Raw genomic sequence first — 23,928 nt, 5'->3', positions numbered from 1 at the left:
GTATGGAGGGCAGAGGCAAGGTTTCTCATAAGTCCCATAAGTGGGCTCAGTCTGCATGCACCAATGCTATGGATGCTCATGAAGCATTAGGCTGACAGCCTCTATCATCTGCACAGTCTGAATAGAAATGAAGCCAGGCTCAAGGAGATGTTGCAGACCGTGGAGTAGCCAGCATCTCTCAGTAACACGTTTCAATAAGAGTCATACAGCAGCACCTGTTATTGATTTAATGTTAAACAAAAGTGACAGAAATTTCAGAGTCATTGTGAAATGACAAGATGGAAGGGGCTTAGCAGTAATTGTCACTCTGGATGAGGTTGTGGGTGCCTAATAGTCTGGAATGAAGCCTTTGTGACCACATAGGAGTGAGAGTTTTTGAGTCATTTCAAAGAGAGGGCGAGCAGGACGACTGACAGCAGGAGTAAAACAGGAGAGGCACGCCACAGGGGACGAGAGGAGAATCTGCTGAATCATTTCCTCACTTAGACAAGGTAGGGCTGTCATTGGTGGTGATGACGCAATCGACAAGTTCAAGAGTCAGGTACACAGCTGATAACACTCTTTACTTCCATAGAACATTTTTTATACTCTATGAGGGAAGGTCTTTGTTTCAGCTTTTGAATTTGAGCATTACTTATCCTGTAATTTTTATTGTTTCACATGTTCTTGTAATTTTCTATCTGATTTATGAAGTTTGATTTACAGCTTGTTTAACAGTTGCACATTAAGCCCTCATCCCTTTTTTTTAAAACATTTACTGTATACATATAAAGTAAATGTCAAGGCCAACACTCTGTGCCAACATTTGTTATGTAATCAGATGAAAACAGACACTTGTTTCAACAGACAGCTTCCTTTGTGCTTTCACATTCTAACATCAGAACTGACTCGTCCTTACAAGATAAAAATTACAGTCCAGAGCTTTAAGTCTGGATTTGAATTTCAAACAAAGGCTTAGTCTGTTTTATGACTTGTTTGGTGTATCTCTCATAACCAATTTAGAGGTGTTAGCTGTGTCGAGTCTGGCGTGATGTAAAAGCAGAATTTCTCCTTTGACTTTTGCAGTAATCCAGGATTTTGCTGCACCAGCTGTTAGAAAGTGAATTTTGCATCTGTAGACTTCTGTGTTGTTTCTAAATGAAAAGACTGTCAGTCCTTTCTAAACAGAAGTGATTTACAATGTAATCAGAATGTCACTGTGGTCTTACAGACTGTAGCTTTCAAACACGGCCAAACAATACATGAAACATTGCAGATCCTCTTCTAAATGCAGTTCTTTTTCATCCCTGCTGACCGCCAGAGGCGGTGCTTAAAGCACTGAATATTCCCTTCGCGCATGCACAGTTCGGGTATGTATACCAACAACGTCACTTGTGACCTCTGGATGGCCCAAGAGAGATTATATCTTCCGATGTCATCTGAGGTTCTGTTCCTTTTTTCGTCTCGCGTGCAGTTCACACCTACTTCGGAGCATTAGCCAAAGCTAATGGTACAGAGCTTACTACAGGAAGAAATACTTTTGTTGAACTTCTTAGTAACAGTTGCTAGTAGCCCTTGGACCGTGTCGGTCGAAGCAGCGAAGTCTTCGCCCTCCAAGGGCTTGCGATGGCGTCTATCCCTCTTTTGGGAGCAGTTTGTTTTGTTTGTACCTGACACCGGTAAGGTAGCCTCTGACTCCCCTCTACAGATGTAAGGTATGTGTGTTCGTTTTTGATGAGATTTCCTGGCAAATTAGTGGCTGTGTTTCACAAAAGCTAGTCAGCCAAAGTTAAGTTTGTGTTACAACCTTCAACAGTAAAGGCAGCATTACGCTTCATGTTCCTGGCACCAGTGAGTACTTTATTTTGTAACGTTAGAGGTTATTATTACTTCGTGCTGAGTGAACGGGTACATTACTTTTGTTCTTGTTAAATTATTGCAACCTCTGCCAGTGTAGGCGGCATACGTGCCCTCTTCTTCCAGCTTATGGGGCCAAAATTGTTTGGTTAGTGGCAGCTAACCAGTTGTAGACTAACCATTAGCACTCATGCTGATCGGAATTAAACGTGTTTAAAGGTAGACGGAGCATTCACTTAAACCTCTGCTGTTGTAGGCGGCGTCCGCGCTCCCCTCTGCATCTTATTGTTTTATTAGCCTAGCTCACAGTCACATTTGAACCAGCAGCTAGTAATTTCCTGTAGCATCCGGGCTCAAGCTGACCAGAATCAAACGTGTTTAAACGTTCAGCTGAGGACTGATTAAAACCTCTGCTGTTGTAGGCGGCACCCGCACCCCCTTCCCTCAGCTGACGGTTTTAATGGCCTAGTTCACGGTCACATCCGAACAGACAACTAGTCACTCCTACCTCTGCTGTGCAGGTGGCGTTTTAGGCCCCCTTCCCTCAGCTTACGGTAGCGTTGGCCACAATGGACGAGTCTCATTATTGTGCTGGCTGTGGAGTTTCTCTGCAGGCTGATGATGGCCATGACCTCTGCCCGATGTGCCTCGGCCCTGACCACCAGTGGGAGGGTCTCTCGGAAAACCCATGCATGAACTGCAGCTACATGCCTCTAGCATTGAGAGCTGCGAGATTGGAGCAGGTTGAGCCCTCAGTAGATGAGGGCGACCTCCCTGCATCAGGCCAGCTGCCTCCAGCCCAACCTAGGCGTTCAAGATGCCGGGCTGCTTTCGGAGAAGCTGCTACAGCTGCTCCTGTCAAGAAGAAAGTGAAGACGGATTGTAAACTTTCTTCCAATGTGTATTGACTGTAAGCCAAGCTGGCAGAGATGAGGTCCCTCCTCCAAGCTCACCAGTCGGGGACCTCAGTTTTGGAAGATGCAGAGGTGGCCATTCAACCCATGCCAGTGCTGGTCCCATAGGATGATGTCCTCTCACTGGCAGCTTCAGCCTCTCACTTCTGTGATGACGCGGGGGACAGCGTCTCCCTAGCATCTGAGCCGGGCTCCCATTCCTCAACTCGGAGCTCACCCAATGAGGTCGAGGACGGCTCCAGACAGGCCACCATGTGTATGGCTCTAGAGCGCCTGCAGCTGGAAATACCTCAACAGGCTGAATCAGCTCCTTAGAGCCTTCTTCAGGCGCAGGCGGGCCTCCACTGCATTTGTGGTTCCCCCCTCAGAGGAATACCTTAGGGAGCTACATGCCTGTTGGAGAGATACCAGGACTCACTCCCGTCTCTCAGCTGACGGTCGAGCCCTGGCTGCCATGCATGATGCAGCGAGAGAGACTAGGCAGCAGCTTTCAGGTCTCAGCAGAAGCATGCCTCCCCCCAATAGGCCCAAGGGCCCTTCAACTGCCCCTCGAGCCCACCCACCACCACATACTCTCTCCACTGGCTGGCGTGGGCCTCCGCATCCTGCCCAGAGGCCGGCCAGGGACTTTCATGCCGGGGACTTTAATGGCACTGCCCACTCGTCCTACAGACCCCCTCGATCCTACCCGCCCCCCCCCTCCAGGGCCTCTAGGGGCCGGGGGGGCCAAGACTGAGGTCTTGGGGCCTGCTGTTGGGTACTGCTCACACTAGCAGCTCGAATATTGGGCTGCACACACTTCGAACCCCTGGGTGGTTTCCACCTTAACCCATGGGTACAAGCTACAGTTCCGACGCTGGCCCCCTTCCTCTGGCCGAGTCAAAACAGCAATCATCAGCGACCTGGCGAAAGCCCTAGCGCTGGACCAGGAGTTATCCACCCTACTTGCAAAGAGCGTAATCGAAGCTGTAGATCCTCTGTTGCACCACAGAGGCTTCTACTCGACTTACTTCCTCGTCACGAAAAAGACCGGTGGATTCTGTCCAATACTGGACTTGGGGGGACTCAACAGATTTATGTAAGTGTTACCGTTCCATATGATAACCACTGCAGATGTCTTACGAACTGTTGCTCAGGGGGAATGGTTTACGTCCATAGACCTCAAGGACGCCTACTTTCATGTCCCAGTTGCACCACAACACAGGCAGTTTCTGCGCTTTGCATATCGAGACCGCCACTGGCAGTTCAAAGTGCTTCCATTTGGACTCTCCCTCTCTCCGAGAGTGTTCACCAGGTGCATGATGGCAGCCTTTGCACTCCTGCAGTCTCAAGGCATGAAGATTCTGCCGTATCTGGATGACTAGCTGATCTGTGCCCCATCCCGGGCTCAGGTGGTCCAGGACACAGCCCGCCTTCTCTCCCATGTGGCCCAGCTGGGCCTCAACGTAAACCTGGAGAAAAGCCATCTAAACCCCTCCCAGATCAAAACCTTCATTGGTGTGGCTTTGGACACAACAACCATGAGGGCATGTCCGTCTCCTCACTGCGTGGATGACATTCTGCGCCTCCTTCTTCTTTTTCAGAGGGGCGGGCTACTGCCCTACGTCTCTTTCCTCCATCTCTTGGGCAAACTAACATCGGTGTCTGCCGTTGTTCTGCTGGGCTTGCTATTGCTGCACCCTCTGCAGAGATGGCTGAACAGCTTACACTTGGATGCCAAACGGCACAGACACCGGAAGCTCCAAGTGTCACAGCAGTGCATCCTTGCCCTGGTGCCGTGGAGGGACAGGTCTTACATGTTTTGTAAAGAGGATAGGGATCTATCTCCAACAGGAAATCTGCCATTTTGAATAAATTAGTGAAAATTGGGGTATTTTTGCCCTGTTCCAGGGGTCATATCTGGATTAAATCCTCTGAGGGATTTGATCCGATCAACTTGTACTTCAGCAAAAAGGTAGAGGTAGATGAGACATGGATGATGAAAAGTTATTCAGGACTTTCTCATTAGTCGAAAGGCGTGGCCATGGCAAGCCCTCAAATTTGCATATTTTTTGAAAAACTAATTCTGTATAAGCAAGCTAACTCTGCCTTTTTTGTGGGCCTAGTTTGCTATGTGAAGCCAAGCCAACAAAGAAAGGCAAAGTTAGTGTGTCATGTATAAGATGCAAATGTTAAGTAACAGATTATATCTGTGAGAACTACTTTGTGTGGTTATAACTAGGCTAAGGTTGAATTTATGAACAAATTGTACACAGAGCTCCTGATTCATACACTGGTGTAATGGATAAGGCCAAAGTAGACATCTACATCATAAAGTATGTGCACTACTGTTTAAATAACATTATTGTTTTCTTTTAAATTCTTTTTAAACTTTTAATACTTCTTCCTAATATTTGATCAGTTACTTCTATAAACTATTGGATAACGTTAGGAAGTAAATCAGCACGTCTGGAGCTATGCCTGTCTCAGACTTTTCCCCCATGATGCAACGCTTTAGGAATGTTGCCTCTTGTGTGAGGAATGCAGCAGGAGGAGGCTAAAACAGGGTGTCTGTCTCAAGTACTTCTTCTCTTTCTCTGTCAGCGTTGGTGTGTCTGTGTGCCTCATAAATCTCAACATGAATGCCACCACTGTAGGTCTAGATAACAGTCTTTCTCTGTCTTCCACTTCTGTTTCAGTTTGGTCATCCTGACATTTTCGTCTTCGACTCACTCATTGTTGTGCAGTTGTGAAATGCTCAGTCAAATCTGACTCCTGACTGGTGATATCATTGCCTTTGCTGATGTTTAGAGATTATACTTGGCTTTTTGGAGGATGTTTTTGCTTCCTTATGGTTAATTAAGATTTCCTTTGTGCTTCCACACTCAGAGAAAACCCACTCCATTTTTCCATTATTATAACAACAATGTGATGATGAATAATACTATTTACAGTCATCTCTCTGCCCATTGCGTGCTACAGTACTGTGGGTGTCTAACCCAATTCTCCATAGATTATTTTTACATACAGTGTCTCTGTGACCTTGTTAAAAGAGAACACTGAAGGAGAGTGTGGAAAAAGTGGTATATTTGCAATTGTGTTTCAGATTTTTATTTAGATTTAATGACTTTTCTTTAATTCATTCACTAAATGTGACCAGGCCAAACCTTAAATATGCATGTTTATGAACAAAATGTGTGAATGTTATAGACTTTTCTCTTCTCAACAAAGTTGGTAAGTCAATTAAATTGCTGTACCAGAGATGATCTTTTTTTAAACTGCATCACCATCCCACAAAAGTATGACTGTACCAAAAAATAAAGGTTATCTAATGTCAAGATGTTTCCCTCCTCATGCTGGATTCTTTCTTATACTGATGTATTTCTAGATCCTCAAAATAACCTTTAAGACATCCAAAATCTTTTTTTCCCCCTCACAGAAATAATGCGACAAGTACCCCAGCTGTAGGTTATCTCCCTGTGTTTTCTCCTTGCTGTTTGTTTCATTATTAATGAGAGAGAGTGAGGGAACAGCACCGTGTATCATATTCAGAGAGAGAAGCTTGGGCCCACGGGGGGAGCATCACGCAACAGGAAGCGCTGCAAACTTCAGGGAAAAAGGTCCTGTGAGAGCTTTTTCTGTAAATACCAGTATTCAGTTTGATTTCATGAAAACGCATCTCTAGACAGTCAAGGCAGGAAAACAAGTCTGTTTAGCTCTACCTTCTCCCAGCCTGCACAGTCACGCTGTCCTCTCCCGCTCCTGCACTGTCATCGGGTTCATGGGGTTTGTGATGATGCATGCTGGCATGTGGTCGCCATTTTCCAAACCATTAACCTTTTCGATCAACGTGAGCCCTCCCTCAGAGGTGTGTGTCACGATTTAGAAATCAGCATCTTGATAATCCTGCAAAATTTTAATTCAATTTCTCGTAAGTGATCCAAATAATCAATAGTTGTGTTTACATTATTGCTGTGTCTCATCCCTACCTCTTTGTGTGTGTTGTGGCTATGTGTGAGCTTTACCCAGTAGTACCATGCAGTTACCTCCACACACACACACACACCTAGACACACACAAAGGAGAGCACAGTGGGAGATAATGATATCTTCTACCAGGGACAAGCTCTTTAATTACGCCTCCTCTTCTGGGGGGCTTTCACACCATATTAACCTTTGTTAACTCCTCCTGTCAGAATAAATGCCTTTTTTATCATTCACTGTCCCATGCATGTGGAGAGTTTGTTTATGTTTGGATGTCAGTTTGTATAACCTCTGCCCTGTGCTCATAAATCACCAGAATACTCGGCCAACAGGAGTGCAATCTGTTATTAAGCTGGTCTATACAGTGTCCTACTTACCTGATTTTATTTCTGTCTCTTAGGATCAGCAGTATGTGGCTATGTTGTGCTTCCTTTCCTTTCTAAGTTTTGTGTTTTATTTGCATTAGATCAGCTTTATATATCTTGAATTACAATTGAAGTGTGTGGACCTGCCCTGACTTAAGTGGTCTACCTGTTAACACCACATTGTTGTAGAAGCACAATATTGTCGTAACCAGGAGACCTGCTGAACATTATATGTTATTCATGTGTCAGCGTGCACACAGTGAGCAAACCACCAAGCATCAAGCTGCAGCTGTCTTTGCATGACACTTACACAAAACTTTAAACAGTGTTCATGTTAATGTTCTCCCTTATACAGTAAATAAATCCAGGCTTCATACCTGCAGCAAAATGACTAAAATAGAGTAGATCAACGTGTATATTCCTCCCTCTATTTTATTTCTGTTTACTCTATGCATGACATAAATAATTAACCCACATCATGAGATCACTGAGAAGGGTTTGAAGTTTATTCATAACTCACAGTTAAGAAAAGACATGACTTTCAGTCCCAGTCATCCCCCTGATAACAGGAGAACATAGCATGCCCTCTTAAGACTTGAAGTTATTCTTGCTTTACCTGGTCTGCACTCTGGTTAGACGGAAAAAGAAGTCATATTTGCTTTCATATTTACAGTGTCCTGTATGAAAACTGTGTTGTTACCTCTGCCAAGGAGGTTATGTGATTGGCAGGGTTAGTTAGTTAGTTAGTTAGTTAGTTTGTTAGCAGCATAACTCAAAAAGTTATGGGCAGATTTTGATAAAATTTTCGGGAAATGTCAGAAATGGTATAAGGAAGAACTAAATAGATTTTAGGAGTGATCTGGATCACCATCTGGATCCAGGAATTTTTTGAAGGATTCTGTACTATTGGGAGATAGGGCTAATGGCAGAGGTCTGCGCTCTCAGAGTGCTTTTCTAGTTTTGAGATGTGACTAGTTTTCACAGCTGTCGATGCTCTGATATTTTTGGCAATGGCTTAATAATAACCAGCCATTAAAGAATACACTACCCCTTTGGCTCATAAGTCTGTTGCAATTTAACTGAAGCCGAATCAAAGAGTTTCAAGACTAAATTTCAGCAACTTCAGCTGTTTTAATGTGCTGAGAGTGCATTTGTGACTAAGACTAATAGGACATGTCAGAATCAGAATAACTATCTCTCTACATTTATGCTTTTTTAAAAATGTGAAGTTTGAGTAGGTTTATACAGTACCTATAAAAAACTCATTCTCCTTGGATGTTTTGCCCTTTTATTGGTTTTGTAAATCAATCATGATTAATATGGTTTTGATGTTTTTGACCAAAAAACTCTTCAATGTCAAAATGAAAACAGATTTCAACAAAGTTATGTCAATTAAACAAAGATATGCAATGTGCCATATTTCTTCTCTGTCTTGATGATGGATTTAACTGAACACTGGGGAATGTTTAGTGCCTTGGAATTTTTTTAGCATCCATCCCCTGACTTATACTTTCGATAACCTTTTATCTGAGTGGCTTCGAGTGTTGTTTTGTCTTCTTGGTGTAATGGTAGCCAGGAATACTGCCCTGTTATAAATTAAGTGTATATTGGGGTGTGGACTGTTCGTCAGGTTAAAAATATACTGACATGAGCTTTGAAAGAGTGTGACTGTAATTTTTCACCATTTGCCCATCTGTAATGCCTTCATCTTAAATAAAAATAATCTTGTGTTGCAGCTTTGATGCAAAAAATGAGCAAAAGACATTTTCAAACTCAGTCCTACTTAACATTCAGGGAGTGTAAACTGTTTTCAGTCAGAGGAATTAATCATCAAAATTCAGTACATTTCATTAACTGTGTTGTTTGTAATAAACTGCCATAATGCTATTTTAACTGTCCCACCTTTGTGTTTTCGTGCAGAGGACGGACCCTCAGCTCCTGGCCCAGTTCTACTACGCTGATGAAGAGCTGAATCAGGTGGCCACCGAGCTGGACAGCCTCGATGGCAGGAAGGACCCTCAGAGATGTACCCTGCTGGTTAACCAGTTCCGCTCCTGTCAGGTCAGCAAATGTCTCTCTTTAGCTTTCATCTTACTTGACTAAATTATACAATTTTAAATTAGCTGTGGTGGTGTGTGATAGAAAATATACTCTTTAGAGCTGGGAAAAGTTAAAGGACAGTTTCACAAATTTTAAAGCCTGTTTAAAACTGATCAGCTGGTGGGATAGAAAATATGTAAATTTGCTTTTTTTTTTCTTTTTTTTTCATATCCACTATTGAGTGATCCATTTATAATGTGCTTTCATGGAAGTTTTGTATCTAAAACTGCTGTAAAGCTTAGGATACATGAGGATATGTAATCTCCTGTCTGGACCTTGGTTTGGCCTGGAAGCTAGAAACAGAAAGCACCTTTATCATCCCCTTTTCTAACACAGCCATTATTATATGACTGTTGCCCTTCTAAACATAGCTTGGCCGACTTTTCTTATCAGTTTAACAGTTTTGCTGATAAGATGACATGAGTAGACTTTGTTTGGACTGGAATGTGTGCCATGCTGATTAGGTAGTTAATCAGGTTACAAAAGCAGCTCTTTCAGTAACTTTGAATGAGATCAGATGAAAATGTTTTGGTGAAAAATGTTTTTTCTTTTTTAGTAATGCAAACACTGATAGATTAACAAAAAAATCTAGTGTCAGGACCTGAGTGTAAAAGAGGTTTTTTTCATAAGTAGTGATGCAGGTTATCATCTCAGGTTGTTGTGTCAGGGCTGAGGGGAGTTCAGGAAATGTAGCCTGTGCATGACTGATGGCTGCCATACTGAATCATGCTGTTAGAGGTGGAGGTGGTGAAGGGAGGTCGTCATCTGGCCCGTGGTGCCCTAGCCTTCCCCCACTGCCACAGCACAGGGGGGAGGATCATTTAATAAGGTCATCACTTGGTCCCTGACTGTTCTGTATCTTCCCCTTCAATCCTTCTTATGCCAATCTGTCACCTTGTTGTTGTTGTTTTTCTTTCTCCTTTTATTGTTCTGATTCTCCTTTAACGTTAATTTTGTAATGATCTCAAATTGAGCTTTATAGCAGTTTAAATGGCTAATTGACATCCGCGCCTTTGTGGATACCTAAATAAAAATGTTTCCCAGCCATCAGCCCTTGTATGTCAGATGAGTCTTTTCAGTGGCAGGCCTCCTCGAGGGTTTTTGGAGACAGATTTAAACAGCATGATACCCCACAGCCCCGAGGCCCCAAGAATGGAAGGCAAGTGCACTCAAGCCAAAATTTTGCACTTGAACCTGCCACTGCAGATATCAGCTCTTATTCACGGGCCTCTGTGGGGTTTCTGGCATGCTGCTCATATTATGTTGGCACGGCTGTTCTTACAGTGCGGCCTGCTGGAACAGGCAAGCGAATATGTGTGTTTTGAGATGGACAAAGATTGAGTTACGCAGTATACACAGACTAGACTGGAGAAAAATATATAAAGGCTGGGGAAAAAAAGGAGAAACGTGCCTTTTGTGACTCTGGGGTTTCAGGTATTATGCAAGAGTCACTACTTTTGAATGATTTCAAACAAAGAGAAGGTTTTCATCGGTGTCCCCTGCCAGGAGATGCTCACAGACAGTCGGGATGGTTCTCAGACGGGTTCAGGACACAGTAACACACACACACAAACATAGACACAGTGTGCAGCCATAAAGGAATCAGTGGTTAAGCTCTCCTTCTCAAAGCTTTTTAATCTTTCTCCTCGGGGCGAGCAGAGAAAGACGCAGTGCTGTGCCTGACAAGATTACAGTGCACAGTGCAGCTGCGGTTGAGTGAAAAGCTCATTGTAAGTCATTGTTATGGCTGTTGTACATGCCAGCGGCACATAAGCTCTTGATTAGCTCTCACTGTGTGTGACACTGCGTTTTCACTGCTGGAATTATGGGCTTCAGTTTAGTGTTTTTATTGAGAGAGAATGTAACTGCGAGGGCCATAATGGTCTCCTGTGTTGTCAGATAGTTTTCATTCATTACCTAATCAATGCTCTTTAAACACTACAGTACAATGACCCTCCTGAATGAGGCGATGCTTGGATTATTAACACACATTAGTTAAAGTAAACAACTCAGAGGATTGCTTTCCCGGACATATTTGTTTCACTCATGTTTTTCCCTCCAACTAGTTTGTTAAATTTAGTTTGGTGTCACTCTTGTGCTCATCTGCAGGACAATGTGTTGAACATTATCAATCAAATCATGGATGAATGTATCCCCAACGACCGGGCTAACAGAGACTTCTGCGTCAAGTTCCCTGAGGAGATTCGCCATGACAACCTGGCAGGGCAGCTGTGGTTTGGGGCTGAGGTAGAGTATTCCCTTTAGTGTCAGTGCAGAAGAAAACAATATTTCACAACTCTGATACAAGTTCATTTTATTTCTATAAATGTGGTGTTTTTTTTAATCATCAAATGCATTATTTTGAACATAAATTTTTCAGGTTACTTTCTGCATAAGGCCAGATCATTTATGATTTACATCCTCTTGTGCAGTGTTTGGCTGCCGGCTCCATCATCATGAACAGGGAGATAGAGAGTATAGCGATGAGGCCCCTGGCAAAGGACCTTACTCGCAGCCTGGAGGAGGTACGCAACATCACCAGAGACCAGGCCCTGAGAGACCTCAACTTGTACACAGACCGCATGAAGGACGCACTGCGACACTTCGACAGCCTTTTTGCTGAGTTTGAGCTCAGGTAAATGAAGGATCTGGACCTTATTGGCAATTTTTGCAACAAGAGTAAATCCCATTTATCATCCTCTCAAGGTGCACATTTGTTCTAAAACATTAAACAAAGCTGTTAAAGCCTTTTTCTTTTTTTCTTCCGTGGCCAGTTATGTGTCAGCCATGGTGCCTGTGAAGTCTCCCAAAGAATATTATGTACAGCAGGAGGTGATTGTGCTCTTCTGTGAGACTGTGGAGAGGTGAGTTCACAGAGGAATACAGCCAACACAGCACTGAAGATTTCATCTGGACTTTAGTGGAATCTAAATCGTTCCTGGAGATAAAGTGGTTAATTCTCTTTATTGTGACGTTTTCCCCTGTGTTGTCTCAGGGCCCTGAAGCTGGGCTACCTCACACAGGACATGATCGATGACTATGAACCCGCTCTGATGTTTACAATTCCCAGACTAGCCATTGTGTGGTAAGTGTTGCTTGTCCTCCCCATTTCTCCGCCCACTCTTTGTTTTCTAATCCCTCCTGCCCTCTTACTGAATTTCAACATTATTTTGTAGTGGGCTGGTTGTGTATTCGGAGGGACCTCTCAACCTTGACCGGAAATCAGAGGACATGTCTGAGCTCTTCCGACCTTTTCGCACTTTATTGAAAAAAATCAGGTAAAGTTTGGGATTACAGAACAAAAAAAATGTTTGTCATTTTTTGAAATGATCTTTTTCCTTAATCAATATGTTAAAATGATCTCATGGTGCTTTTTCAGAGACCTACTGCAGACGCTGACAGAAGAGGAGTTGATTACACTGGAGAGGAACCTGTGTATCTCTCAGGATGGGGAGTTGTCCACAGGCCAGGCACTAGCCACAAACAGCTCACAAGCTCCGGTCCAAGATAACCACTCATCCTGCAAACCCATTAATGACACCTCCAAGGGAGAGAGCGAGGGGGAGCAGAAGCATCTTGGTCTGCTTGTCTGTCCCAGCCAGGAGGAGGAGGCAGAAGTGGAAAAGGGCTGGGAGGAGGTGGAAACAGAGAGCGGGAGGGAAGAGCAGGAGTCGAGCATGCTGTGCGAGGAGGCGGAGGAGGCTGAGTTGGCATGCTCCATGCAGTACGATGAGGAGGAGCTTGAGCAGCTCAACATGATGGTGTACCGTGTAGGAGATGAGATGTCTACCCTGCTGTCACCTCCCAGCCAGGGTCAGTCCCCAGCACATCAACCAAGTAGAGGAGAAGCAGGAGGTTCTAGTGGGGCCTCCAGCACAGAGGCCTCGCCCCAGAGGCTCCTGGTGAGCCGGGGAAGGACAGGTATTTATGTAGAAGAGGAGGACAGGGTCTTCCTCATGGATGACCTGGATGCAGCAGGTGACATCACCAGCATCTCAAGAGAGGTGTACGGTTGTGTTGCCTCTCCTTCCAAACAGCCAGAGTCTGCATCTCGTCCTGTGCAGCGTAAACTGAGCCCAAGGCCGGACTCAAACAGGAACGGCTGGCTCTCTGAGGCTCATTCGGAGCAGCCATGTCCTCAACCACGCACCCACAATGCACACTGTCCACATGCAAAGCGCCGTCCTTGCACCGCTGCTCCCGGCTCAGAACCTCTGCCTTACACTAACGGGTGGGACATGGGCTTGGAGGGGACAGCATCTGAAACAGCAGAGGTCATCGCCCACCGCATGGGTGGGATGAAGCTGTCTGCCACTGTCATCTTCAACCCGCGCTCACCTAGCTTATCAGAGCTGGCTGTAGACAAGCTGCTTCTGCCGCGGCCTGCTCCCTCTGAGATTGAGCCTTGTGGTCCCCTGGTGGCCACTCACTGCCTGCTGAACTCCTGCGTCTGCTGTGGGAGCTGTGAGGACGGCCATGAGGATGCCATCACCACTGAGACCAATGGACTTGGGTTAGGTCTTGCCTTGGGATTAGACAAACACTGTAAAACAGCAGCACCCAGCACTGTCATCCAATCATCTGCTTGCCGGCTCCCTCCAAGAGGTCATGAGCCTCACAGTAAGGGGGAGCTTGCCCAGTTGACTCCCCCTTCCTCCCGCTGCTCTGCAGAAATCCTGGAGGAGGATTCAAACTCTGTACTCTGTGAGAAGTGCCTGGCAGGGCCTCAGGGGCAGGGGCACCACATACAGGACTGTAGCTCCAGTGAAGGGGATGGACCCTCTGTGTACAGCCAGCAAATGGAGACTGAAAAGAGGCAGCAAGCCTGTGGAGGCCAACAGAGGGATAAGGAGATGGAGAAGGCCAGACCAGGATCTAAAGACCCGAAGAGGGACACTAAAGAGGACAGCAGAAGGAGCTCTAGGTGTGCTGTCATTTCTAAATAATTTTTAATTATGTTGGTGTTGTATTATTATTATTGTATTATATTTCATTTAAAGCTCCTGCTGAGTTTTTAGGCCTTTTTTAGCTGTTTATAAAAAAGAAAAATTAGAATTGATGCCTCTGTTTGATCGACAATAGCAAACAAGACCACCAGCAGGAGAATAAACCGTTTCTATAAAGTTATTTTTAATGTCTGAAACCACTGGAGTGGGATCGGTTTCACATGAAGGGATAAACCCTGCATTCCAAAGTCAACATTTTCCACGCAGAAGTTCTGAATGTGTCACATTTTATCTACAAAAGAACGCATGATAAAATTTTTGTTTTAAAAAAACGCCACTTGCAGAGGAATGGGACAAAATCAGCTAAAAGTTGAGAGGTTGTGCTTTTTTACAGGGCAGCAAAACTAATTTCAAACGAAGTCCCCCTCAGGAGCTTCAAATCATTTATTTACATCCCTTTTGTTTCTTTTGCACATTCCCTTTTACACCTGTATCATAATTTGTGTTTCTTTCACCATTGTTTTTGTTCTGTCTTTTTTCTTTCTGCACATTTATTTACTCTTGATTTGGTTGTTTTTAGTTTTCAGAGTTCCCCCCTCAGCTCTGTGTCAGGTAGTGACTGTGAGAGTGTGTCGGTCACCACATGTAGTCTGTCAAGCAGTGCATACACCCCCAGGTAAACTCATTAATCATGAAGTGTTTGTCATATGCTTGCGAGTGTTATTTTCTGCCCTCACTCTGATGAAGACAAAGAAGTCCTTGCCTGATAAATGAAAAGATGGCTTTGTTCATTTCAAGTCTTTATGCAGAGCTTTGTTCACATTCAGCCATTGATTGAAGTGTCAGTCACTCCTTCCCCAAAGAGCTTGAAGTGACAGCATTAATTTGCCTCCTGGTTTAGACTGTAAATTTGATTAGACACATGTTGGAGTTGAGATTTCCATTGAAATGCTCTACTGTATCTTCAGTGATAACAGAAATATTGCCTTTTGTAATTTTTAAAGAAATAGTTGGGACACTTGTTGATTTCTCTCCTTTTGATTTACTTGAGCTGCCATTGTTGGGTTAAAGATTTTAACCTACATTGTGCATTTCATTTTAAGAGGACAGAATACTGACTGTCTATCATCACTCCATGCAGTCCTGTCAGCAGCCTGACCCCCAGTTCTGGGATGTCAGAAGACCTGGACCATCAGGAGATCCAGCTGGCCCTACAAGATGCCAAGATGGCAGCCAGGAACAAGATCCGATCCCGCTTTCACAGCAGCAGCGACCTTATCCACCGTCTCTTTGTTTGTATATCAGGTAAAAACTTCCTCTGCCTTGGTTGTTCTCCATTCATCTCTACGTCTCTCCTGTGCTGATATGCGTTGTGCGTGTGATATAGGTGTCGCTGATCAGCTGCAGACCAACTATGCTAGTGATCTTCGCAGCATTCTGAAGACTCTGTTTGAAGTCATGGCAACAAAGTGTGAACAGGGTGACAATGATAAGCAAAAGAAAGGTGAGAAAAGCATACATTGTATTTATTTTCCTTTTTGACATTATACCAACAGAATCCAAAAGTGTGTTGAGGTAACTTTAAGTTTCTTTAACCGAACTTGTAAGAATGCAAAGTGTTTTATTGGCCTCTATATTGTAGTTAAATGTGAAATAGTTTATAAAGAATTTATATTTTTATGTTAACCCCATATTATTATTATATTGTATTATAAAAACAATGCTGTGTGAAACAGTGGCTTTCTGTTTGCCGCTCTCCCATAAAGCTTTGACTGATGAAGAGTGCAGGACCAGTTGTATGCAGAGTCTCTCCCATCTCAGCTGCTGAAGCTTGTAACTCCTTCAGAATAGTTATAGGTGTCTTGGTGGTCTCTCTCTCTAGTCTCCCTCTTGCACAGTCACTCAGTTTGTAAGTGTAGCCTATTCTAGGCAGCTTTACACATGTACCAGATTCCTTCCGTTTTCTATTGATGGATTTAACTGAACTCAAGGGGATGATCAGTGCCTTGCCATTTTTTTTGTACTGATCCCCTGACTTATACTTTTCATTAGCCTTTTCTCTTAGTTACTTTGAGCGTTCTTTTGTCTTCATGGTGTAATGGTAGCCAGGAATACTGATTCCAGTGACTGGACCTTCCAGCCACAGGTGTCTTTATATTCCAATCAATTGAGACACATTCACCACACTCAGGTGATCCCCATTTCACTAATTGTGAGCCGACTAATACAAATTGGCTGGACCTCTTTTGAATTAGGTCAGTCACTCTAAAGGGAGTGAACACTTATGCAGTCGCTTATTTTACATTACATATTTTAGTTTAATTGACATTACTTTGTAGAAATCTGTTGACATTAACAACTTTTTTTCTCATTATTTTCTTGTCAAATCAGCCAAATTGGGGTGCAGAGGGCCTAGTGGTTCAAGGCGTGCCCCGTGTATGCAGTCAGCCCGGGATCAAATCCTGCTTGTGGCACTGTCCCACATGTCTCTCCCCCAGCTCTCTCATCCCTCTTTCCGATTGTCCTTTGTCCTCCTCTGTCCTCCCTCTAATTCTTAAAAAAAGAAAATCAGCCAACAACAACCAGTCACCAATCATACTTTTACCCCCAAGATTATGCCAGCTCGGTGACTAGACAGAATTACCCAGTATTTATAAGAAGGACTTTCTTAATAGAAGTTAGGGTATAATCACATGAAAAAGTATTAGCAATCAGTACTGAAGAGGTCATTGGAGCATGTTGTTTTTCAAAGCCATGTTGGAACACTGTGGGTATATTGTGAATCTGCTTTAACTGCTGAATGTCTGTACACCGGTTTTCTTACATGTGCAAATTTATCACAGACCTTTTTTTCTGTGGTGTCCCACAGGTCCTGTTCTGCGTAGTGCAGTCCTAGAGGATTGTGCTCTATGTCAGGAGACAATTTCCTCTTCAGAATTGGCAGCAAAGGCCCGAGAAGGCCAGTTTGAAGGTCAGCAAATCTAGAAAACCAACCCACTCAGAGTTTAGTTTGAATGTCAGCCTAATTCATAAGTTGTACTAATGACAGACCTACTTTTGTTTTTCTGATTGCCTCTGTGTAGACCCTCCAGACTGGGTCCCTGATGAAGCCTGTAACTCCTGCATTGCCTGCAAGGCCCCCTTCACTGTCATCCGCCGGAAGCATCACTGCAGAAGTTGCGGAAAGGTACAAGGACAAACTAATAATATAGACATGTTGACATCATATGGACAGTAACTGATGAATGACTGTCATTTCAGATCTTCTGCTCCCGCTGCTCCTCCCATTCTGCTCCTTTGCCCCGGTATGGTCAGGTGAAGCCTGTGAGGGTCTGCACACACTGCTACATGTTTCACGTCACGCCCTTCTACAGCGACAAGGCCACAATCTGACCCCTGATCATCGCTGAGAGCACCCAGTCAAGAGCATATGCAACAGACAAATCCAAGGCTGTGTACACAGCAAACTGCTCTGGTGAACTTAATGGTTGTCATTGCTCCAGCTCAGCAGGGCTTCAGAGTAAGACCATTAAAGATGACAGAGCAGACTCGAGACACACAGCTGCAAGTCAACCTGTTTCTGTTGCTTCACAGAGATTGGTGCGTCACTGCAAACCAAAGGGTGTGATTTCAGCACAAAGGCAACATTCACAAATGACTCACAAATGCCTGTCACACTATAAGGTGCAAAAGGGAGATGAGATAAACAGGCAATAACAGATTTTCAACTGGCATTGTGCAACAGTCCTCAGTAGCAGTTTGCAGCACAAACTCAGAGCCAGCCACCTGGTTTGATCTGTTGCTTTGGGTATAATTTAAAGGACATGTGACAATTTTTTTATTATTGCTTTAGCAAGCTTCCTTCATTTGTGCCAGAGCTCCCACGGGACTCGGATTTCACTAATGAATGTAAGTCATGATAACCATGTAAATAAGGATAAATCTGGTAAAAGCTACACTACAATGTCTTCAGTACACTTTTGCTACTTATATGGGAGCTGGAGAGCAATCATCACCATGTTACCAGTCCCAGTGAAGCAAAAATGAAAAACCATCAGCTTTTATATTAAGATTCCTCCATGCTCTTACTGGCAATGAATGTGTAATTCTGTATCACTTGTGAGATGGGGTCTAACACGTTCACCTCTTGATGGCATCAGGCTGTGCCTTTGCTTTAACAGTGGCACCATGGTATGTGCAGCTTTCGCTGGGGACTTGGCTGCACTCTGAGATGGATTAAAGGGATTCCTTAGTTGTCACTGTAAGGCCTTGAAGGCCCCCTAGTGGAGGGTTGACCTCTCTTCACGCTGTGCACTCGGCATCATGTGTACAATTTGTTCTGATCCAGAGGCCTTCTCAGGGGCAGGCCTGCAGACTACAGGCTAATTATTGCCCATTGATTTCTCTTCCTCATATTAGATATAGTGCAATATTGTGGCGACTAACTGCGGTGATGCTGCACATTTTAGAAACAGCATTTTGCTATTTAGATAAAAGTTTGATTAGGGTTTTCACTAAATTATTCTTTGGCTCATATGGTACCATCTAACAGGAGCAAATTATTTGCTCCTGACTTCCTTTTCTGCTCTTGAATCTGCTTCCATTGCATTAACAGCATATTAAGTATTTTCTGTGCTCATTGTCACGTACTAGCAGTTTATTCATCTGAATGGTCAGAACTAGCCAATCTTCAAATATAAACCTGATATAATCATCTACATTCTGCTATGACTCTAAAGCAGTTTCCTCAGGCATTACATAATCAAAGTCACTCACTTTTGTCTGATCAGCCGTACTTTATCAAAACATACACACTTACTTTGGGAAGGTATGATTTTTTTCTTTTATAAAGAACAAAAATAATGTATGAAGCTATAATTTACTTTATGTGAAATACAAGAAATCATGCAGTAATGAAAGGGCGGGATATACTTTTATTGTTTCAGAGCTTCGTCTTATTTTGTAAAAATTCTGGACATTTTCATGATAAGAGCTGTGTAAAATATTCAAAAATAATGTTATATAGTTTTAAATGCAATGTATATTGAATAAAGTACTTTTTCCTGTTAAAAATATTGACTGATAACCTCTCCTCTTTTATTTTCTGCTATGAATTTCTTATTGATTACACTAATTTAGGTATAGTTCAGTTGAGAAAGATGTCTTATTTATCTGAGGGCAGACCAACAGAAATACTATAAAATAAAATATATATACATGTGTAATATAAACATGACAATCAATCTAACGATCTGCATTTTTATTTAACCAGTGTTGTACCAATAAATCCAATTTTTCACCTGGAGCTATTTTAGCTATGATTCTTCGGCGTTTCCTGCTGCTTGCATTGTCTGTATCAGCCTAGTCATGCCGACTTTCCTAAATTGCTTAGCTTTTCAATTGAACCGGAGTGACATGTTATAACTGCATCAGATCATACTTCTTAATTTTTAAATGTGCTATTTTTTTTCAGAAATATCAGTTTGTATTTATCTATTTTACCTTTAAGTCTAGAAAATCATTGAGGTTTCCCTCATGTATAATGATGTCGAGCTATAAAAAGACAAAACAAACCAAGAAAGGGCGATAGTACAATTATTACACACTGTGGTGAAATTACTTGAGGTCATCATCTAAGATTGCCCAAGGGAGTTGGTGTATCAATCTTGAGACTTTGTTAGAAATTATTACACATTTTAGTAGACTGAGTTTGGTAAAGTGCAGTGGTCAAGCTCTGCATATATATACTATGTAAAATAATGTACATCCATTGAGGGATTTGTCACAAATTAAAGATACAAATGTTTGTCACACCTCTGAGCCAGAGAAGTTCAACCAAAATTGTAATACAGAATACAGCAATGAGTGTTATAAGGACCTCAGTTATGAATCTAAGAGCAGTGATAAACAGTCTAAACATAAAAGTGTGGAAGCAGCAACCTGTCATTATCACCGTAATCCAGCACAGATCGAAAAAATAGACTCAGCCAAACTTTTCCTCTATTTAAAATGAAAAATTAGATTAGTGTCTTTACAGAAACCCAAATTTCTGGTTAGGTTTAGCAGCAAGATGTTCAATATGGTGTTTCAATGTAAATGAATCATCAAGCCAGATACTGAGATATTTATGTACTGATACCTTTTCATTTCTGCGGATAGTTGAAGACTGTTAAAATTGATATCTCTAGCTTTGGAAAAAAAAAAATCCTATTTTTTTTTCCTTGTTTTAAGAGCAAATAAAACATTCTGAAGTCTCAAAGGCATCATGGGGTTTGAAGTGAATATGCAGCATCCCGGCTGGTGAAAAACATGAAGGAAACAGCTCTTTTAATTTAACATTTAGGCAGTGAAAAGTGCATACTCAAAGCACCTGAACTGTTAAGTTAATGCAGAAGTTAATCTTCTGGGGGCCTGATGAGGCCTCCAGTTGATGATCATTGCCCGAAGAAACGTGCAGGGATAACCACCACCTCAGAAACACTCGACAATCACTTGACTACATCACGTTGCTAAAACTGTTTGAGATTGTGTTGGGGACTGTTTTATAATCACCACTAGGTGGCAGCACTTCTTCATAATGTGTATTTAAGTGGCATTTACCTATCACAGATACACTCGTGAACCATATATTTTGATAAGTTAAATCTTATAAACTTAGCACAAAATGTAAGGAAACTTGTGTTTGGTAGATTATTTCTTTGTTGTCACAATGCTTCTTGCCAATAAATCTTATACAGTTGGAAAGCCAGTTTATTTCCCTTTTAAATGGTGCCACATTTGTAAGGAACATGCATTTGTGGGATGAGCAGCAGAGCTGAGTATGTGGGTTACGCCCATGGAAATGAGCCAAATCTTCTCTGCCAGTGCCAAACAGCTTTTTCTGCAATTGACTCTTGTTTGGTGTTTAGTGGATTGGATGATTGAAGTTTGAAGAAACAAGACATATTGGCAGTTTAACAGTTTATTTATTCAACAAACAGGAGCCTCAGTAGTGTGTGGAAGAATCATACACAGCCACAACAGGCTGGCACCTCCTCCTCATGCTGGTCACCAGCCTGGTCACACACTGCTGTGGGATGGCATCCCATTCCTTAACCAGCATTTGTCACAAGTCAGCCAATGCGGTTGTGTTGGTCACTCTGGCATGAACAACACACCCAAGCTGATCCCACAAGTGTTCAATGAGGTTGAGGTCAGGACTGCTGGCAGGCCATTCCATCCTCTCCGCTCCCAAATTCTGGAGGTAGTCTCTGATAAACCCCGATCTGTGGGGGCGAGCGTTGTCATCTTGGAGGACAGAGTTCGGTCCCAGACTGGGGAGATATGGGATTGCCACTGGTTGCAGAATCTCATCTCAATATCTCTCTGCATTGAGATTGCTTCCAATGATGACAAGCCTTGTTTTTCCAGTGAGGGAGATGCCCCACACCATCACACTGCCTCCACCAAAAGATGTTACTCTATCAGTGCAGCAATCAGCATATTGTTCTCCGCATCTTCTCCACACTTTGATCTTATGATCCAACCTGATTGGCAGCACCTGGGGGAACCAGAAGCTCAAAACAAGAGTCAGTAGCAACAGCAAAATAAGCTATTTGGCACTGGCAGAGAAGATTTGGCTCATTTTTCATGGGCGCAACCCACATACTCAGCTCTGCTGCTCATCCCACAAATGCATGATCCTTACAAATGTGGCACCATTTAAAAGGGAAATAAACCGGCTTTCCAACTGTATAAGATTTATTGGCAAGAAGCATTGTGACAGCAAAGAAATAATCTACCAAACACAAATTTCCTTACTTTTTGTGCTAAGTTTATATAGAACATTCTTTAATTCGCTGGAAATGGAAAGAGTAAAACTTCAACTTTAAGTTAATGTTTTGATGTGAAGCACTGGTCGTAATAAAACGCCTAAATCAAATTTGCTTTTACCTTGGTTAAAGTTTGCAGCTCTGTAACCTTTTTGTTCACTTAAAATCTGGCGTACGAAGTTAGTATTGCAGTGATAGCTGTTCAGCTATAATCTGTACAGCTGTTATCTCTTTTCTCATACGTTAAGCCGACAGCGGTGAGATAATCGCTGTGTGATGAAGTGATCTGTCTGTGTGGGTGAGAGATAAAGAGTTAAATGTGTCCGGTCTCCGCTGCCTGTGATTGGCCCGCAGCTGCAGCGCTGGGACGGACGACGAGTCTCCGCTGTGTGCGCTCTGGAAAAGTCACTTAGTAGACGAAGCGGAGTTCATAGACTGGACTGACTCTTGACATATTAAAAACTGTAACTTTAATTACGACAAATGGATGACTCCGGTTGATATTTTAGCCGCGGAACCGTTATTTTTTTTTGTAAAAGACGAGCGCGCGCTAGTCCAGTAGAGGTCGGTTAAAAGTCGACCGCTTCACTTTTGATTCATGGACTCAACACGGACCGTAGCTGAAAGGACTTCTGTCAAAAGGCGTTTACAAGGTTGACTTTATTCATTGAATAAAAAGGTATGTTATGTTAGAAGTTATTCTTGAATGTCTTTCATTTTGTTTGTAATTTTCCTTTCTTTCCTCTCTTTTTGCATGCCTATCCGAGCTACAAGTGAGCAGCATCATTGGTAAATACTGTTAGTCTAGCTAGGTTGACTAGCAAAAACGGACCTTTTTATTAACGGTTAGCTAATTTTGGCTTCTTTTTCTTTTAGACGATATAAAAATAACACTGACATCACATAAACTTGTATTTTTAAAAGTGTATATACACATTTAAAGAGACTGTCGACCCTAAAACTAGACTTTATTTTGAGTTTATTTTAGACTACATTACATATCCTAAATTACCCCGGGAGTTTAGGTTGGAAACCCCTTAGGTTAAGCAAACAAACAGAAAATCGAGAAAAGTTAAGTGACGTGTCATAAGAAATTGTATATTTTTCATATTTCCTCATAGAACATCTTTGAATGTATCGTATTGTTATCCTTTCAATAAAGTAATTGACCAGAACAGCTGGGTATTGTTATATGCCTTGTTATAGCATCATTAATCACTTAAATTTGCCTTTCAGCACAGCATATTCTGTGTTGGCAGATGTACCCTGTGTAACTGTGACCATGTCTCTCATCTTTCAGACTAAGGGAACATGAAGTTGTCTTTGGACAGCATGGGCACCCTGAAGATTGTGCTGTTCTTCTTTGAGGCTTTTCTGCTGACCAATTGTGCACGAGGTGAGCCCTGCTCCATAAACGCTCTTTCTTTCCTCCTTATATTGCACATTTTGAACCTGGAGGTAACCCCAGTTTCACAGCTCATTTTAAGTCAAGCCGACTGGTCGGTTTCTTGTGAGCATGAAGAAAGTCTCAGTTGGCTCTTTGCATTTTTTTTTATGCTGAGAAGTAAGAGATGGAAAACTAAGAACTAAAAAAATCTCTAAACAGGACCCAAAATCAACACAGGGCAGGGGAATGAGAGAGGGCAAGCCAGCCCCTACCCCCAGTTTGTGTGTGTTTCAGCCATGGCGGTGCATGTATGTTAGTGTGTGTTTGGGCTCACATTCACTACAGCTAAACCAAACAAACACCATCCATCAGCTTCCCAGGGTGAAAAAAAACAAGTCAGTCTAGAGTCCAGCTCTCCTGTGGCTGCTCTGCCTCACATCAGCGTATATGAGTTTGATTATGTCCGAAACACTGAGTAGAAAGTGGAAGACCCCCAGTCTGACAATTCACTGCCCCGTTTGTTGTGCCAGTATCAATACTGCTTTAAGAAAGACGTCTTACTGTAAGCTTGTCAACAGGTTGTGAAAAACTGTCAAGGCAATTTCTA

General features: G+C 42.8%; 2 protein-coding genes across 6 annotated transcripts in view; both read left to right on the top strand.

Moving 5' to 3' along the window:
• The window catches only part of zfyve28 (zinc finger, FYVE domain containing 28), a 28,519-nt gene extending 9,321 nt beyond the window's left edge, over positions 1 to 19,198 (top strand). Inside the window, exons 1-14 of one of the 4 annotated variants that reach the window (XM_041812767.1) lie at positions 1,454 to 1,694; positions 8,998 to 9,138; positions 11,287 to 11,424; positions 11,610 to 11,812; positions 11,952 to 12,041; positions 12,173 to 12,262; positions 12,354 to 12,455; positions 12,557 to 14,101; positions 14,704 to 14,799; positions 15,265 to 15,428; positions 15,511 to 15,627; positions 16,993 to 17,094; positions 17,207 to 17,310; positions 17,385 to 19,198. In XM_041812767.1, coding sequence (XP_041668701.1) covers positions 11,317 to 11,424; positions 11,610 to 11,812; positions 11,952 to 12,041; positions 12,173 to 12,262; positions 12,354 to 12,455; positions 12,557 to 14,101; positions 14,704 to 14,799; positions 15,265 to 15,428; positions 15,511 to 15,627; positions 16,993 to 17,094; positions 17,207 to 17,310; positions 17,385 to 17,516 — 2,853 coding nt within the window. In that variant the 5' untranslated portion in view covers positions 1,454 to 1,694; positions 8,998 to 9,138; positions 11,287 to 11,316 and the 3' untranslated portion in view covers positions 17,517 to 19,198. Of the gene's footprint in view, positions 1 to 1,453; positions 1,695 to 8,997; positions 9,139 to 11,286; positions 11,425 to 11,609; positions 11,813 to 11,951; positions 12,042 to 12,172; positions 12,263 to 12,353; positions 12,456 to 12,556; positions 14,102 to 14,703; positions 14,800 to 15,264; positions 15,429 to 15,510; positions 15,628 to 16,992; positions 17,095 to 17,206; positions 17,311 to 17,384 lie in introns of those variants that run through there. The other 3 variants (XM_041812768.1, XM_041812765.1, XM_041812766.1) reach the window with 3 other exon arrangements.
• Positions 19,199 to 22,313: 3,115 nt separating this feature from the next.
• LOC121525884 (fibroblast growth factor receptor-like 1) overlaps positions 22,314 to 23,928 on the top strand; it is a 34,240-nt gene continuing 32,625 nt past the window's right edge. For both annotated transcript variants that reach the window (XM_041812078.1, XM_041812079.1), the window contains exons 1-2: positions 22,314 to 22,613; positions 23,235 to 23,330. In XM_041812078.1, the coding sequence (XP_041668012.1) occupies positions 23,246 to 23,330 (85 nt within the window). In that variant the 5' untranslated portion in view covers positions 22,314 to 22,613; positions 23,235 to 23,245. The remainder of the gene's footprint in view (positions 22,614 to 23,234; positions 23,331 to 23,928) is intronic.

This window comes from Cheilinus undulatus, linkage group 18 (genome assembly GCF_018320785.1).
Source record: "Cheilinus undulatus linkage group 18, ASM1832078v1, whole genome shotgun sequence".
Taxonomy (NCBI): Eukaryota; Metazoa; Chordata; class Actinopteri; order Labriformes; family Labridae; genus Cheilinus; species Cheilinus undulatus.
The sequence above is the reverse complement of the archived record's forward strand: the minus strand, read 5'-3'. Positions and strand labels throughout refer to the sequence as shown.